The sequence below is a fragment of the Hipposideros armiger genome, unplaced genomic scaffold (assembly GCF_001890085.2).
Source record: "Hipposideros armiger isolate ML-2016 unplaced genomic scaffold, ASM189008v1 scaffold_247, whole genome shotgun sequence".
Classification (NCBI taxonomy): Eukaryota; Metazoa; Chordata; class Mammalia; order Chiroptera; family Hipposideridae; genus Hipposideros; species Hipposideros armiger.
The window spans coordinates 2,269,703-2,285,989 of NW_017731597.1; the positions used below are offsets into that span (position 1 = coordinate 2,269,703).

General features: G+C 43.8%; 1 protein-coding gene and 1 pseudogene across 6 annotated transcripts in view; both read right to left on the reverse strand.

Annotated features, from left to right (window-relative positions):
* Positions 1 to 4,968, reverse strand: part of PRKAB2 (protein kinase AMP-activated non-catalytic subunit beta 2) — a 15,665-nt gene extending 10,697 nt beyond the window's left edge. For 4 of the 6 annotated variants that reach the window (XR_002125476.1, XR_002125474.1, XR_002125475.1 and 1 more), the window contains exons 1-2: positions 4,079 to 4,237; positions 3,653 to 3,833 (exon numbers count right to left, since the gene is read on the reverse strand). Coding sequence is in view for 3 of the 6 variants with exons in the window: in XM_019655836.1 (XP_019511381.1) it covers positions 3,653 to 3,808 (156 nt within the window). In the remaining 3 variants the exon portion in view is untranslated. Of the gene's footprint in view, positions 1 to 3,652; positions 3,834 to 4,078; positions 4,242 to 4,526 lie in introns of those variants that run through there. The other 2 variants (XM_019655838.1, XM_019655837.1) reach the window with 2 other exon arrangements.
* Positions 4,969 to 11,366: 6,398 nt separating this feature from the next.
* LOC109389873 (E3 ubiquitin-protein ligase RNF138-like) lies at positions 11,367 to 12,167 on the reverse strand (annotated as a pseudogene).
* Positions 12,168 to 16,287: the final 4,120 nt, after the last annotated feature.

Below are 16,287 nucleotides of genomic sequence, written 5' to 3' on the forward strand. Positions count from 1 at the left end.
CTCTCCTCCCTAGGGCAGAGAGGGGTGCTAGGTTTCCGCTAAGGATCAGTGAGCCCTGAAATTAGCAACTAAATCAGGTTTTGAACGAATTATAGAAAAAGAACTCATCTAGGACCAAGATGGTCCAATGGCTTGTGCTCAAGGGCTGCCCAAATCACAGCCTAATCTCCAGGTCTGCATATGTCACTCACCCTTTCAGAGCCTTAGGATCTTCCTTAAAAATAAAAGCTTACTCCCTATTACCAGATTAACTCATAGGCAGACAATTATGGTATGTGTCTGAGTGCCTCTTAAGAGGAAAAAGAATATGAAAACAAAGTATGGTTCTATAAAAAGTAATTAAGGTAGCCGTGTACTTTTCACATGCAAATATGAACAGCTCTCAATTATCAGTTGTGCTGGAACTTAGAGTTACTGAAATTCATAAGGTCCGTTTTAGCAAGTAGGTTACAAAGGACATTAAAAATATAAAAACCAGATCACTGGTTTCTTAAATTGTGAGAAGTGGTTATGAAATTTTACTTGCTCACCTATGTCAGCTTTATACTCATTATTTCAGTAGGGATGAAAATTCTGGAGCCTAAGGGAACATCAGATCAAAGACACAGCTTCCTTTAACAAAAGCAGTTCCAATATCAAATGAGGTCTGTAGGATTCTGAAAAAAACTGACTCCTTACTTAGTTTCTTTTCATTACCGTGTTGGGAAGATTTCTCAGGGCTGAGCGACTGAAGAGAGGCTGACAACTCCATTATATCAGGAGTTTATTAAGGGAACTTAGATATGAGGCATGTGTGTTTGGCGTTGGCAAGACAACGTGGGTATACTCCGCGTCCTGGTGCAGGCACTAAGGAATCATATAGAACAGGACTGGATGGATAGGGGTCCTGGGGGTGTGAGCTGCCCCAGATCAGGGGGAAGTGTGCCTGGGTAATCCCTAGCGGAGGGGTCAAGAGGGTTTACAGGGAGCAAGCTCCGTTCTGGCCATCATCTAGCTGGATCTAGCTTGAGGGTCAGGCAGAGATCATGTCTTGAAACAGTCTCTGCTCCATATACCATCCTTTAGAACAGGAGCTGGCAAACTACGGCCAGTGAGCCAGATGTTTTTGTCAAGTTTTACTGGGGAAGAGCCACGCTCATTCATATACCTGTTCTCTGCAGCTGCTCTCATGCTACAGAGGCAGAGCTGAGTAGTTGTGGCAGACTCTATGGTCTGCCAAGTCTAAAATATTTACTGTTTGGCCCTTTTCAGAAAAAGTTGGCTGATCCCCACTTTACAATGGCTTCAAAGACTTTGGTAAATACATAAATAAGACTGTACAGTATCAAATCAAAAGATTACCAAATCAAATAATAGGGTTAAAAAAAGGGACTAGTTTATTCTTTTGGGCTTTATTTTCAAAATGGCTGGGGTAGTCTACTTTGCATATTATCTCTCGATATTCCTCAAAACTGCACTATGACATACCAGCATAATCTGAAGAAAACAGAGAAAGAGAATTGAAGGGACTTTCACATTATATAAGGAAGTGGCTTAAGAGAAAACCTCAATCTCCATATTGTTAAAGCAATGCACTCTTGCTGACCGGCTGAGTTACAATTACAGAAATGTTTACATATGCCTAAGACTAACCTCCAGATTCTGATTCAGATATATGGCCTGGGAATCTTTTTTAAAAGCTTCCTAGATACTAATGCTATGATATGTTAAAATGAATAAATAAAAACACCTCTTTAGAGATATGTCCTAAAATAGTTACAGATAAAATAATGTTTGATAAGTCTGTCATTTGCTTCAAAATAATTGGTCGGGGGAGTGGACTGGGGTAGAGATGATATTATTTCATTCACGATTTGATCATTGTTTAAGTTGGTATTTGGGAGTTCAGCACACTGTTCTCCCTGCTTTGAAACATGGAAAATGCTTCCAATTTTCCACAAAGTGTTTAAGCAAATCTCGGGTGATTTTCATGTGCAAATTGGGCATTCAAATGTAGGCCCCATTGCCAGTTACTTTTATGATTTATGATTTTCGATTTAGAATGTGAAAGCGACAAACTATTAATATGCCTCATTTGGAAGAAAGCCCTTCCACTTATGACAGGACATTTCTGTGGCAGGCACGAGTGCAGATGACTAGCAGAAAGGCTGTTTACTCCAAGTTAAACAGTCAGCAAAATCACTAGGAAAAGAGACAATTCTAACTACAGTTTGAAACGTTTAAGTAAAACATTGAGGGAAGACGTAAAGGCAGTAGGTTGAGAACTATAAAATTTTAGATTTGGAAGCGACTTTAGGAATGATCTGAACCAGTTTTCTTATTTCACTAACGGCAAGACTGGGGTAAGGGAGAGAATGATCTCAAATAGGCTCCATTGCCGACAGAGCAACCTGGCTTGCATTCAGGACACCGATTACTGCAGTCACAGTTTGACAAATACACTGTACTTAAATCCTGAGTCATCAATGTAGGAAAAGGGTAAAAATGCAGTGAGGGAGGTCACCTTGAGAAAGCCCTGAAGAAGAAAATTCGGATGCCTGAGTAGACAGCCCAAATGAGGAGGAAGAAGTCCTGAAGTGGGAGAAGAAACCCCAAGAAATGGTGCTTTTGATCACTCTCACATCTGATTATGTTCTCAGTTGGGATCCATGAAAATAAGCAAATTCCATGTGACAAATCATGCTCCATTTACTTCGTGGGAAGGCACCGGAAACATCAAAGACACTCGTCTCCTCAATCCCTCCATTTTTCTAATTCAGCCCAGTGGGCCTTAACATACAGTCAGCCTTAATGTTCTTAATGCTGATAACTCTCCAAGTGATAAGAAGCATTTGGATGGTAATCACAGTGCTGTGAGCTCCGTCTGTCCATTCTGCAGGGTGCCAATAAGCTGCCACTCTCCTCACAGTCCCCGGACTTGAGTGCAAGGTCTTCGGGGCAGCGTGGGGTGTCCTGCTTTCAGCCATGGTGACATAATGAGGTACTACTGGCAAGTGGAGAAATTCTGGAATCATTTGTTCTCCCACTTGAGCGGCTGGGCACGAAAGAAGCACAACCTCAGCCACCACAACTATAAAGTATGGGACAAAAACTGAGCAGCGATGTCCTTTATGGATCTCCAAGACTAGGAGAAAGTATTCAAATAAGCAAGTGGTTGCTGCTCACAGTCAAGCCAAAGGGAAAGATCAGAAGTGCTGAGCTCCTACCGGGGCCAAAATGATACTGACACATAGAGGAACAAGAAACCCATTTACTAAGCTCCGGGCAAATGTGAGAAACTGCCCTACGGTCAGACACTCAGGCAACCTCTGAAGTTTTCCACCAGCGCTTACAACCTACAAATTCATCAATACTCTAGAATAGAGGGCACCGTGCCTGTTAGGAGAACGAAAAGATTGGGGGGGGGTAATCCTACTATCCTCATCCTAAAAATGTGGCCAACAGATTAGTCGCAAAACAAGAACCCCACGTCTACCCTATTTTGAGGCAGTACCGCAAGAGGAATTACCATCCAACATCTCCGTCCCCAAAAAATCCCTTTAAAAAAACCCGTAAACTAGATCAGTGTGATAGGGACTCAGAAAGGGAGGAGGCGCCCTGACCCCCAGCCCGCTGCAGCATCGCCACCCACCGGGGGCGAAGGGGCGCTCACCTTGGAGTCCGGCAGACTGAAGACGCTGGGGTCGTCCGTGCTGCCCACCATGATCTTATGCTCCTTGCCCGGGCCGTGGCCGCCGGTGCCCTCGGCCCGCGCTGCCTTGGCGCCGTGGCGCTCCCCGGCCACCCGGTCGCTGGTGGTGTTTCCCATGGCTGCGGCTCGTGTCGGGGGCCACCTGCCGTGGGGGAAAAACACCGTGCGAGGAACACCCCAGCGGCCACGTCAGGGGCGCCCCCGGCCCCGCCCCTGCGCCTGGGGACACGGGCTAGGGAATCCCCGGCGCCGCAGGGACGCCGCGCCCGGGGTCCCCTCCCTCCCCCGCCTCCGGGAGCGCCCCGAACCCCCTCCCCCCCGCCGCTCAGGAAACCCGCTTTCGGGGACTCCCCTGCATCCCGGCGCTCACGCCCCCACCCCGATCACCTCCCGCGATGCGCTCCCTCCTCCCTGGGCCGCCGGCGCGATGGGTGTCCTGCGGCCAAGGCCACGCATAAAGTTATTGAAATTGAAGGCACGCGCGGAGCCAGCGAGCCGGGTTTCCTCCTAAAATGGCTACAAGGCCGGCTGTGCGGACCCGCCCCGCGCGTTCCCTGCGGCCGCGCCGCGCCCGGGCCCGCCGGCCTCTCTAGCCGCCGCCGCCTCCATGGTAGGCAGTCGTGCGGCCTCCGGCGCTCGGCGGGGGCTCCCGGCCGGCTGCCGGCGACAGCCCGAGCCCGGCCCGCCCGGCGAGACTGCACCGGGAAACGTTGGTGCGCTGAGCGCCCGGGCCTGCCTAGCGGCCCACACGGTCTCCTAATGACACTCGGGGCCGCCATCCTGGCTCCGGTGCTCGGTACCCCGAGGAGACGGGTTTTCTTCTCGGCCCCCTCACCTGGCCTCAGGTTCCACAAACGTCGTCTGGAGCGCGTCTTTGTGACAGGCGACCCGGAGAGGTGGCATCCAGAGGGAATAGGAAAACGGACTTGCCACTGAAAGCCGAAGGGTTGGTCGAGGCAAAAACTAAGTGCTGCAGGGAGCTGTCATCCCCGACTGGGGCCCCAGGGAAGGAGTGACTAGGAAATAAAGCTTGATAAACTAGTAAAACCTTGATAAATTTAGTAAAATGTTAGTCCAAAGAGGAGAGAGCTATGTTAAGCTAAGAAATGGCATATACAATGAACAACCTCGGAAGAAATGCAATTCAAGAAAGAGCGCACCGACAAAAACAACAGGAGGAACTCTGAGGGCAGAAAAGGGCACACACCCGTCCTGGGTTTGTTAGGTCCTTACTTCTTAAAAATGACCTAAGAGACAGAGTTTGCGTTCCAAAACCTTTATTCAGCCACGCCTGGCGACCGCCTCACTCTGCAAGTGTTTGAGAACGCCCCGTGACTGTGGCAGGGGACGTTTTATAGGGCTTGTTGTGATTAGGGGGATTAGGTAAAAAGCAGAAGCAAAGCATGTGTACAGAAGCAAACAACAGCAGTTCTTTCTGAAATGTTTTAAGCTAAATTATGGCAAAAGTTATATTTCATGTCTCGTCTTGTGACATTGAGTTACAGTCTGGTGTTTCAGTCTGCTGTTACAGTCAGGTGTTTCCTTATTTTTCAAGGCTGGGTTATTTTTAGAATAAGCCTGTCTGGCCTAGGGTCCCGGCTGGGATTCTCGCAGGTTGGGGACACACCCGGGCTTTTACTGGTAACTAATGAAATTTAACGTGCTATTTACCGGTTCTTACTTTGTATTATGATGATATGCGTGCCTCATTCCCTCCTAGAAACCCGTGGCACTCAACATGCCTTACACAGACTGGCAGCATAGGTAGGCATCACCGGGGAGCTTGTTAGAAATGCCGAGTCGGGCCCCATCCTACAGAATCAGCAGCTGCATTTTAACACGGTCCCCAGGGGAAAGTGTGCACACATTCAAGTGTAAGAAGCACTGCTTTGACACTGGCAGAGAGAACTCCATTTGATTCCTCTCCGTATTCTGTACGCACCTTTCAGAGTGAGCTTTAATAAACATTTCCGGGCTGAAGGGTGCAGTGAATACTGTTGACATTTCTCACAAGACGATGCCACTTAGGCTTAAACACAGCCAGTGATGGCGAACCCCAAGACACACAAAGCCACCCTTTCTGAATGAGCCACTCTAATTCATTGAACAGTTCATTTTTATATTACATTGAAAACCCACCCACTTCAGTCCAACAAACCCACTGCTCCCCCTTTTGTCTATGCCCTGCCCCAAATAAACTGTGTTGTTTTCTGGCTCTTAACCAGACAGTTTGCAGGGAAAAAAGGTACATTTTTTTTTTTTTTTACTATGACCTTTTGTTCGCCCCTCCAGAATCTTGACTGTTTGGTTACTTCCTTTTGGTTACCTATCCGTCCTCCCCACTCTGTTATTGTTTGCATAGGACTCTGAAGCAAGGCCCTTGAAGCAATATTACACATTGAACTTTAACTTGTGTACTATTCAGTTTTCTGACTCCAGGTTGGTCTCCTTGGGCCAAATATGTGTCTGGTACATATTTCCTTACAATAGTCAAATCACCACAGGAAAAGCATACCCAGTATTATATTAGCCAATGGAAAAATTATTAGGAAGAGAAACTGTTTTTGTACAGCTAAATAGAAATGATTTTTGAATTATCTGCTTTGGGGGTGTTAAACAAAAAAACTTTCACGGCCAAAAGCTTTTCTGAAAGAAAGGGTTTATGGAGCCAGATGCCAGCCAGAAAAGGACAGGGTCCTGGGATGCGCCGTCTGCACCACCAGCAGCAGGGCTGTGTGCGCATACTCCTGATGTTGACAGGCTCCTTCACATCTCAAGATTGGAGAAGAGAGATGCAAGTTGTTTTCAAAGAATTTACGCTGGCTATGGATAAAAAGGGCATGGGAAAAAGTGAAGAGGGACTAGTTCTGGGGTAGGTACATAGTAAGGAAGCATTTGCTTTTGAGGACCGGTTGTGGGCAACAGTCTGGAAACATCTCATGCATAGCAAGATAATGGAGGTGCTGGTGGTCAGTTGTGTCTGCTGGTGGTCTACTGGCTCTTCTCTTTTGATAATTGTGCAAATAGCTGCCTGAAAGTTAACTCAGAGTTGCAACATTCATTCAGGAATGTAAGCAGCCTTTTAATGATTTTGTCCTGCAGTTGTTAACTGATTAACCTCTCTTCTCTTCCTTCTACCCTCCAGCCTGCTATAATTGCATTTAGGACTTTGCAAAGTTGTTGTTTTTTCTTGTCAGGGGATTATCGATGACACTGTTCTACTCTCATAGCACGTGTAAGTCAGTCCACAGTTAATAATGAAAGTCCACTCCGTATATTGCATATTTTAGACATAGGACAAAAGTAATTTGACACTGTAGGAAGGATTAATGGCTTCTCCCTACTACCTACCGAGTTTTGTGTTTTTCCTTACGCAGGATTGATTAGGCAAAGAAGCAAGATCTCTTAACCAATATCGTATAATGGTTTCCTTTGCTGTGCAGAAGCTTTTTAGTTTGATGTAGAACCACTTGTTTATTTTTGCTTTTGTTGGCCTTTGCTTTTGGTGTCAAATCCAAAAAAATCATCACCAAGACGGATGTCAAGAAGCTTACCCCTATGTTTTCTTATAGAAGTTTTATGCTTTCAGGTCTTATGTTCAACTCTTTAATCCATTTTGAGTTAGTTTTTGTGAGTGGTGTAAGGGTCCAGTTTCATCCTTTTACAGATGGACATTCAGTTTTTCCAACACCACTTGTTGAAGAGACTCTCCTTTCCCCGTTTTGTGTTCTTGATGCCCTTGTGAAATATTAGTTGACTGTATATGTGTAGGTTTATTTCTGGGGTCTTTATGCTCTTCCATTGGTCTGTGTCTGTTCTTATGCCAGTACCATACTGTTTTGATTACTGTAGCATTGTAACATAGTTTAAAATCAGGAATTTTAGTACCTCCATCTTTGTTGTTCTTTCTCTGGGCTTATTTGGCTATTTGGCATCTTTTGTGGTTTCTTATTTTTAATTTTTTAAATAGTTTTTTAATAGTTGAGAAGTGATAGTGAAGTTCTTACAAACCTGCCCACCCAAAGGAAGAAGGACTGAATTCAGGGTCGAGAAACTTTACCCCAAATATTATCATAATTCTGTCTTTCAGGTTCCAAAGAACTTCCACATGAGTTGTATCATGTGATCTCCAAAACTGCGAGGTTAGGCAGAACAGATGATCCTACCTTGTTTTATAAATGAGACTCAGGTTAAATATTGGGTTGTCGGAAAAGTCATGACTCATGTTTGCAACAGATGGCACTAGTTCATTTTTGGAAGTACTAGAGTCATTCGCATCTATGTTATTGCTATGTCATTTGACAGCTGAGAGTTCTAGCTTCATTCTAAAAAAAAATTGAACGATCTGGTTGAGTTTTGGAGATTTCACAACAAGTTGAAGATGGAAGACCAAACTGTGCATTTTTGCCATATTTTACTGTTTTACATTCTATAAAGGGAAGAACGCGCATCAAGCTTGTGAAAAGTTGCCGTGACAATGCTCTACAAGAACGTCAGTGCCAACGGTGGTTCACGAAATTCCGTGCTGGTGATTTTGATTTCAACGATGCTCCTCGGTCAGGGAGGCCCACCGAGGTTGATGGCAACAACAAAAAAAAGGCATTGATGGAGTCAAACCCACATTACATGACACGAGAGATGGCAGAAACATTGAACATCCATCATTCAAGCGTTCATGACCACCTGAAGAAGCTGGGAAATGTAAGCAAGCTCGATATTTGGGTTCCACATGAACTCAAAGAAGTTCATTTGATGGCGCATATAAACATCTGCAATATGCTCATTAAGCATGAAGAAAATGATGCCTTTTGAAGGGACTGATAACTGGTGATGAGAAGTGGATTGTTGACAACAATGTGATGCATAAACAGTCTTGGTCCTGATGTGATGATTTGCCTCAAATGACATTGAAAGCAGACATTCATCAAAGGAAGGTTATGCTCTCAGTGTGGTGGGATTTTAAAGGTGTCGTGTTTTTCAAGCTCCTACTGAGGACCCAAACAATCAATTCTAATGTGTACTGTCGGCAGTTGGACAATTTAAATGAATTCATCATCCAGAAATGTCCAGAGCTTGTTAATTGTAAAGGAGTTGTATTCCATCGTGACAACACAAGACCACACACAAGTTTGATCACCCGTCAAAAATGATTGGAGCTTGGATGGGATGTGTTGCCACACCCACCATACTCACCTGACTTTGCGCCGTCAGACTTCCACTTGTTTCACTCTCTTCAAAACTCCCTGCATGGTATAACGTTCAATTCAGATGAGGTTGTAAATCAGCGCCTTGTTCAGTTTCTCACAAATAAAGACAGGTCCTTCTATGAACGAGGAATTATGAAGCTCACTGAAAGATGGCAAAAGGTTATTGAACAAAACGGGCAATATAACATTGATTGATCTTTGTTCTTTATGTAAATAAATGACCTTTGAAAAACATAGACAAAATACGACATGACTTTTCCGACAACCCAATATTTACCTAGTGTTTCCTGAAATCGTGTGTATAGTCCATGCTGTTTTCTTCTCAAGAGAAACTTTCATTTAATGGGAATATCAAAATGCATGATCGACAAGGAACTCAAAATATTTAAAGACAATCAGCATGGAACGTATAGCCAAACTTCTCCAGTGGTTGAGAGCCTCCAGCATGTGGAATTGGCTCAGCCCTCACCCCATGGGTATACTCAAACATCTAGCACTTCATACAGTTACGCAAGAGACACAAAGGATCATTTCTGCCTCAGGTATGACTAGTCTAAGAAGATTGCATCATAAATTCACACACTAGCTGGTCTGGAGCCAGGAGCTGTTTCGGCAACTTAAAAGGACTTGTGTTAGGTTGGTGCAAACAATTGCAGTTTTTGCATTGTTGTAATTTGCCTTTGATATTAGAATACATTCTTAAATAAATGTGGTTATGTTATACATCATTTTAATGTGCATTTCTTGCTTTATTTATTTTTTGCTAATGACTTATTACTTGCTGTTTATTTTATATGTATTTTATACCATGGAAATGATGTTAGACCAAAAGCAAATTCGAGCAGTTTTGTTATTGGAGTTCAAAATGGGTCGTAAAGCAGCGGAGACAACTTGCAACATCAACACCACATTTGGCCCATGAACTGCTAATGAACATACAGTGCAGCGGTGGTTCAAGAAGTTTTGCAAAGGAGACGAGAGCCTTGAAGATAAGGAGTGTAGTGGCCGGCCATAGGAAGTTGACAACGACCAATTGAGAGCAATCATTGAAGCTAATCCTCTTACAACTACACGAGAAATTGCCTAAGAACTCAATGTCGACCATTCTACAGTTGTTTGGCATTTGAAGCAAATTGGAAAGGTGAAAAAGCTCCATAGGTGGGTGCCTCATGAGCTGACTGCAAATAAAAAAAAATCGTCGTTTTGAAGTGTCGTCTTCTCTTCTTCTACGTAACAACAACAAACCATTTCTTGATCAGATTGTGACATGCGATGAAAAGTGGATTCTATATGACAACTGTCGACTACCAGCTCAGTGGTTGGACCTAGGAGAAGCTCCAAGGCACTTCCCAAAGCCAAACGTGCACCAAAAAAAGGGTCGTGCTCACTGTTTGGTGGTCTGCTGTCAGTCTGATCCACTACAGCTTTCTGAATCCTGGGGAAACCATTACATCTGAGAAGTATGCTCAGCAAATCGATGAGATGCACCGAAAACTGCAACGCCTGCAGCCGGCATTGGTCAACAGAAAGGACCCAATTCTTCTCCAAGACAATGCCCGACTGCACATCACACAACCAACGTTTCAAAAGTTGAACGAATTGGGCTACGAAGCTTTGCCTCATCCACCATATTCACCTGACCTCTTGCCAACCACTTCTTCAAGCATCTGGACAACTTTTTTGCAGGGAAAACACTTCCACAACCAGCCGGGTGCAGAAAATGCTTTCCAAGAGTTTGTTGAATCCCGAAGCATGGATTTTTATGCTACAGGAATAAACAAACTTATTTCTTGTTGACAAAAATGTGTTGATTGTAATGGTTTCTATTCTGATTAATAAAGATGTGTTTGAGCCTAGTTATAATGATTTAAAATTCATGGTTCAAAACCGCAATTATGTTTGCAGCAACCTAATACATTAGTCAACACTACCACCCTCAGCAAACAAAATGAACACAATCATGAATAGTGCACTAATCTTAACAAAACTTCATGGAGGGCCTAGTACTTGCTGGGCCCCTGCTCTGGAGGTGTTCACAATTGGGAACTCTCCAAGGAAACCACTGTGACTCCAAATAGGTGTGACCCCACACCTGATACTTATAGACACATAAATGTCTGTAGTGACACGTATGACTAAACCTACGCTGAAAATGTCCTTTTCCAAAATTGTAGACTTACATTATTGGAAGAATTAGCATGTCAATTCGCATCTTAATTATATGCATTAATTGAGCACCTGGTGTGCATACAGCATCACCACCTGAGTGTTGATTTGGTACAAAGAGACCACTAACTGTAAATTGTTTCCCTTAGGGCAGGTATCTGTATCTTTCCAGTTGTAAATTTTTTTAGACTGCATTACTTTTATCAATATACACATCAAGTTATTGAAAAGGTGACTTCATGTAGCTTTCTCCTTAAAGGATGGCACTTGCAGGTACAAAGTTGCAGAGATGGCTACAGCCTTCAGATGTTTACGTGAAAAGATTCTTCAACAGCAGTTTGATATCGGACTTCCTCGTTTAGCTGAAGGTTCACAAATTCCCCATAATCAAATTGATGAATTTGATTTAGAAGACTAATGAGCTTTCTAGTAATCTGGCTAGGATCTCCCCAAGGAAGAGACATACAAATAGGGCAGGTCACAGGAACTACCTGAAATAGATTACTTGTCACAGCGACCCAGTAAACGATGCCTGGGAAAATTTGATTCTTGACACAACGGACTCTTAAAGGCGGGATGCCCAGAAGAACTTGTATTCTCTCTTGATAAGTTGCTGTGTTATCAGATGTGGATATTTCACTCCTGTTACTGTTCTCTACTGAGTCTCGAGAGATCTGAAAGTTTGGAATGATAGCAGAAATGCCATATTCATCTTGATACTTATTTCAAGACTTGTAATGATATCTCATGCGATAAAATTTAATCAGTTTGCACAGCATCTGCAACTACCAGAAAACTTCCTCATGATATGTTCAAAGTGTAAGGCCCGTTCAGGATATGCTCTCTCTCTTCTAGTCACATTTCCACGACAAAGGGACAATGTATTCCACTTTCTCTCATTGCAGTCAGGAAACATTTTGTACAGAAAACGTGCTGACAGGCTGCCTTTCGCATGGCCTTTTTGAGCGCTTCCTGACAGATGTGGAAATCATCTTGGGTGTAGGAAGTGGCCAGCTGCGGAGAGGGAGAGCCTCTGCCATGGCAGGGTCGGGGAATGAAGGCGGCAGCCACCGAGGTGGCGGTGGTGGCCCCGGACCGGACCGCTAGTTGTAAATTTTCTCGTGTAAAATGAGCATATTATACATGTGATCACTAAATCCTGGGTTAGAATTGAAGACATCAGTGTGAATTCATATTTAGCTTAATGTAGATAGGTGGATAAATATAGAATAATTATAAATATGTGAAACTTGAATGAGGTCTGTGGTTTAGTTAATAGTATTGTACCAATGTTAATTTTCTTGTTTTGGTAATTGTAATGTTATGTGAAATGTTGTCTTTAGGGAGCATGCTTACAGGGTATACAGAAGCTTCTATTTTTGCTACTTTTCTGAAAGACTGATATCAGGTCAAAAAGAAAGTTTTTTAAAAATACTAAAGTAATCAAAATAATAAAATACATGAGGGAGTCCAGTGCCATGATTTACTGTCAGAAGACTTCAAATGACAGAATTTGCACTCAAGGAATAGAGACAAACGAATGCTCTGAAGAGAGCTTTAAAATATGTTTATTTAAATTCCTCAAAGAACGGAAGATGCTAATTTGAATGCACCTCAGCTCCACACCACCCCTCACTCTAGCCTAGTGTTTGTAAGTCAGCAACTGTTGGTTCTGGCAAATAGTGGAGAATAATAAAGACCTCAGGGTTAGTCTGAGGCCTGACGGAGAAAGCAGGCCAGGACTTCTTTGCCTTTTGGCTAAATCAGTGGTTTTCAAACTTTACCAGGCATAAGAATTACCTGGAGGTTTATTAAAACACCGGTGACTAGGCCACGTGCCCAGACCTGGTGATTTAGTTAGTCTGGACGATGGGTCTGAGAATTTCTATCAAGTTCCAGATGACGCTGATATTTGAGGTTCAAGGACCATAAGTTGAGAAATGGTGGGCTAGGCAAGAGTCTGGAGACCAGTATTGGACACCCCTGATAAAAGTCAGTATGCAGAAAAGAGTTAGCTGATTCTTAGAACCCTAACAAGGCTTCCCATACCCCCAAAATAAAATAACGAATTAAAACCAAGCAGGATACGGGGGAACAAATCTGTATGGAAGAATTCCAAATAGTTTATGGAGATACCGCCCCCTTGAGGAGGTGGAGCCTTACTCCAGACCCAAGACTGCTTATCATTAGAAAGGCCAGCTTCCAAATTTGACCCATGGCTGTTGTGTGGGAACTTGGGTTTGGAGAGGGTTCTTACCACCCTAACTGAGAGCGGCTCAGTGTGCCTAAACTGTACAACCATCTGGTTTTATGCTCAACACCTGCTTTCTTTCCAGGAATTTTGACGTGTGCAAGGCAGAGGGTGCTTCTGTAACTAGTCCTCATTGAAGACCTTGGGCACTGGGCTGGCCAAGTGGAGCGTTGGTTAAGAGTTGGCTTGGGGCGCCAGCTCTGAGCAGCAGGGCCCCAGTTTGAATCCCATATTAGGGCTAGTGATGCTGTACCCTCTACAGCAGCGGTTCTCAACCTGTGGGACGTGATCCCTTTGGGGGTCGAACGACCCTTTCACAGGGGTCGCCTAAGACTATCGGAAAACAAAAAGATATTTACATTACGATTCATAACAGTAGCAAAATTACAGTTATAGAGTAGCAACGAAAATAATTTTATGGTCGGGGGTCACCACAACATGAGGAGCTGTATTAAGGGGTCGCGGCATTAGGAAGGTTGAGAACTGCTGCTCTACAGCTAAGATGGTGAACAATAGCTCGACCTGGAGCTGGGCTGCCATGAGTCGTCAGCAATGGCGTAGCCTGCAGTGGGCTGCTGTAAGCTACCGTGAGTAGCCGGCAGCTGGTGTGAGCGGCCTGCCGTGAGCGTCCAATGGCCAGCAGGCGACTGCCTCACTCAGGAAAAATGCAATGATAATACAAACATGGGCTAGTGAAGCGACATCCTCCACAACTAGACTGAAGAACAAAAGGACAGCAACTTGTCTGTTCCCCTCCCCCAATTCCCCAATAAAACCTTAAAAACAAACAAACAACAAACAAAAAACCTTGGGCACTGAGTGGAAAAACGTGAAAGTCTTCTGTTTTCTTAGAGGGAAAAGCAAGGTGATTAGTTGACTGTGAGGAGAGGGCACAGGTTAGAGGTTTGAGCAGGTAGAAACTGTGAAATAATTAACTAAGAGAGTAGAACAGAGAATTGACTAGAAAAAAAAAGTGGGATTGGAAGGTAACACTGAAGGACCACTTAGGTTTGGTCATCATGGATAAGACAACATAGTGGTATTTTTCTCTGGCCATTTTTAGCTATTGTAGTGCAGGCATATAAATCAAAGGTAAAGTTTAGCCAAGCGAGTGTGGGGGAGAGGGACTCGGAGGTTGAGAGTGCATGGTGGGGTGCAATTATAATGTTTGACGATCTATTTTAAATCAGCTGGGCTGAGAAATGGAGACAGAGCAGGTCGATGGAGGGCCCACTGGAGTCGAAGGACTGTTGGGGTTGGAATGAGTGAGCTGAAAAGATAAGAGATAGTTTTGGCGAGTGGGATGCTTGAAATAGAGATTTTGGTGGTGTTGGAGTTATTGGTAATGACAGTGTCTTAAATGTGACCATGAGCACAGGTAGGAAAGATGAGGTAGGTCATAAAATCATTGGCGTGAGAAGGTCATTGAACCGAGAGGCCAGGGACAGTGTTAGAGGTCGGCGTTAACACTTACACTCAGTCTCCCTTCCTCCTTAGTAACAACCTTGATATTTACCTGGGCACATGGCCTCTCTATATAAAGACAGGTATAAGATCTCTATTTAGCCTCCCTGGGAGCTAGATGTATGTGACTAAGTTCTAGTGAGATCTAAGTGGAAATGTCATATGGAACCTTCTAGTACGTCTCCTTAAAAGAAAAGGGGTGTGTCCTTCTTCTACATTTCTCTTTTCTTCTGTGTAGAATGTCCATATAACAGCGAGAACTCCAGCAGCCATCTTGGATCAGAAGGTAGAAGCTACTTGCTGATAGTGGAGCAGAAAGAAGAGTTGTGGAGCTCTCACTCCATCTCAGGACTATCTTCCTTCCTCTAGACTGGTTTATATGACAGAGAAACTTCAATCTCATCTAAGTCATTGTTACTTTGGGTGTTACTATTATATGCAGCTGAACCTAATCCTAGCTAATGCATGGGATTGGTGGAAATATTATTCACATAGGTGTTAAAATCAACACAAGAGTAGATTATATATATATATATATATATATATATATATATATATATATATATATATATATATATATATATGACTATGGAGAGAGCTATATATGGAGAGAGACAGACAGACAGACTGGCAGGGAGCTTGGTGCCAGAACCTGCACTGAATGAAGGGGAGTAAATCTGAGGTCTGTAAACAACTTCAAACCGGAGAGGTAATAGGTGCTTCAAAGGAGGGGTAATTGAGAATGCAGGGAGAAGCAGTAGTGAGGACCAAGGAAGACATTTATGCCACCTTCTTTCCTGTGTGACGATACTGACTTTTTAAATCTTTAAAGATTTTTATTGGGGAACTGAGGAGGGGAATAGGGTTGTGGAATCAGGGAAGGGAAACATTGTGTTTTTCCAGGACCCATCAGCTCCAAGTCAAGTTGTTGTCCTTCAATCTTAGTTGTGGAGGGTGCAAGCTCAGCTCCAAGTCCAGTCATTGCTTTCAATCTAGTTTTGGGGGGGTGGGGTTGAGGAGTGGGGAGGCACAGCCCACCATCCAATGCAGAATTTGAACTGGCAACCTTGCTGCTAAGAGAGCTCTCACTTGCTCAGCAGCTCAGCTCGGTCACAGCTCACTGGCCCATGTGGGAATCGAACCGGCGACCGTATTGCTCAGAGTTCGCACTCTTAACCAACTGAGCCACTTGGTCAGTCTTGACTTTTTTAATCTAGTGTTTCAGGAAATACACTACACCTTATTTTGTTGTGCTTCATTTTGTTGCACCTCACAGGTGGTGGCAATTTTTACAAATTGAAGGCAACACCCTCTACCAGCAAAAGATTACATCTCGCTTTATTGTGATACATACTCGCTCTATTGTGGTGGTGGTGGGGAACCAAAATGATAATATCTCCGAGGTAGGCTTGTGAAGTTATGGATAGGACATATCATTTGTGTTTCACACCAAACAGGACATTAGATATGACATAGTGACTGAGATCAATGATGTATTACATAATGTT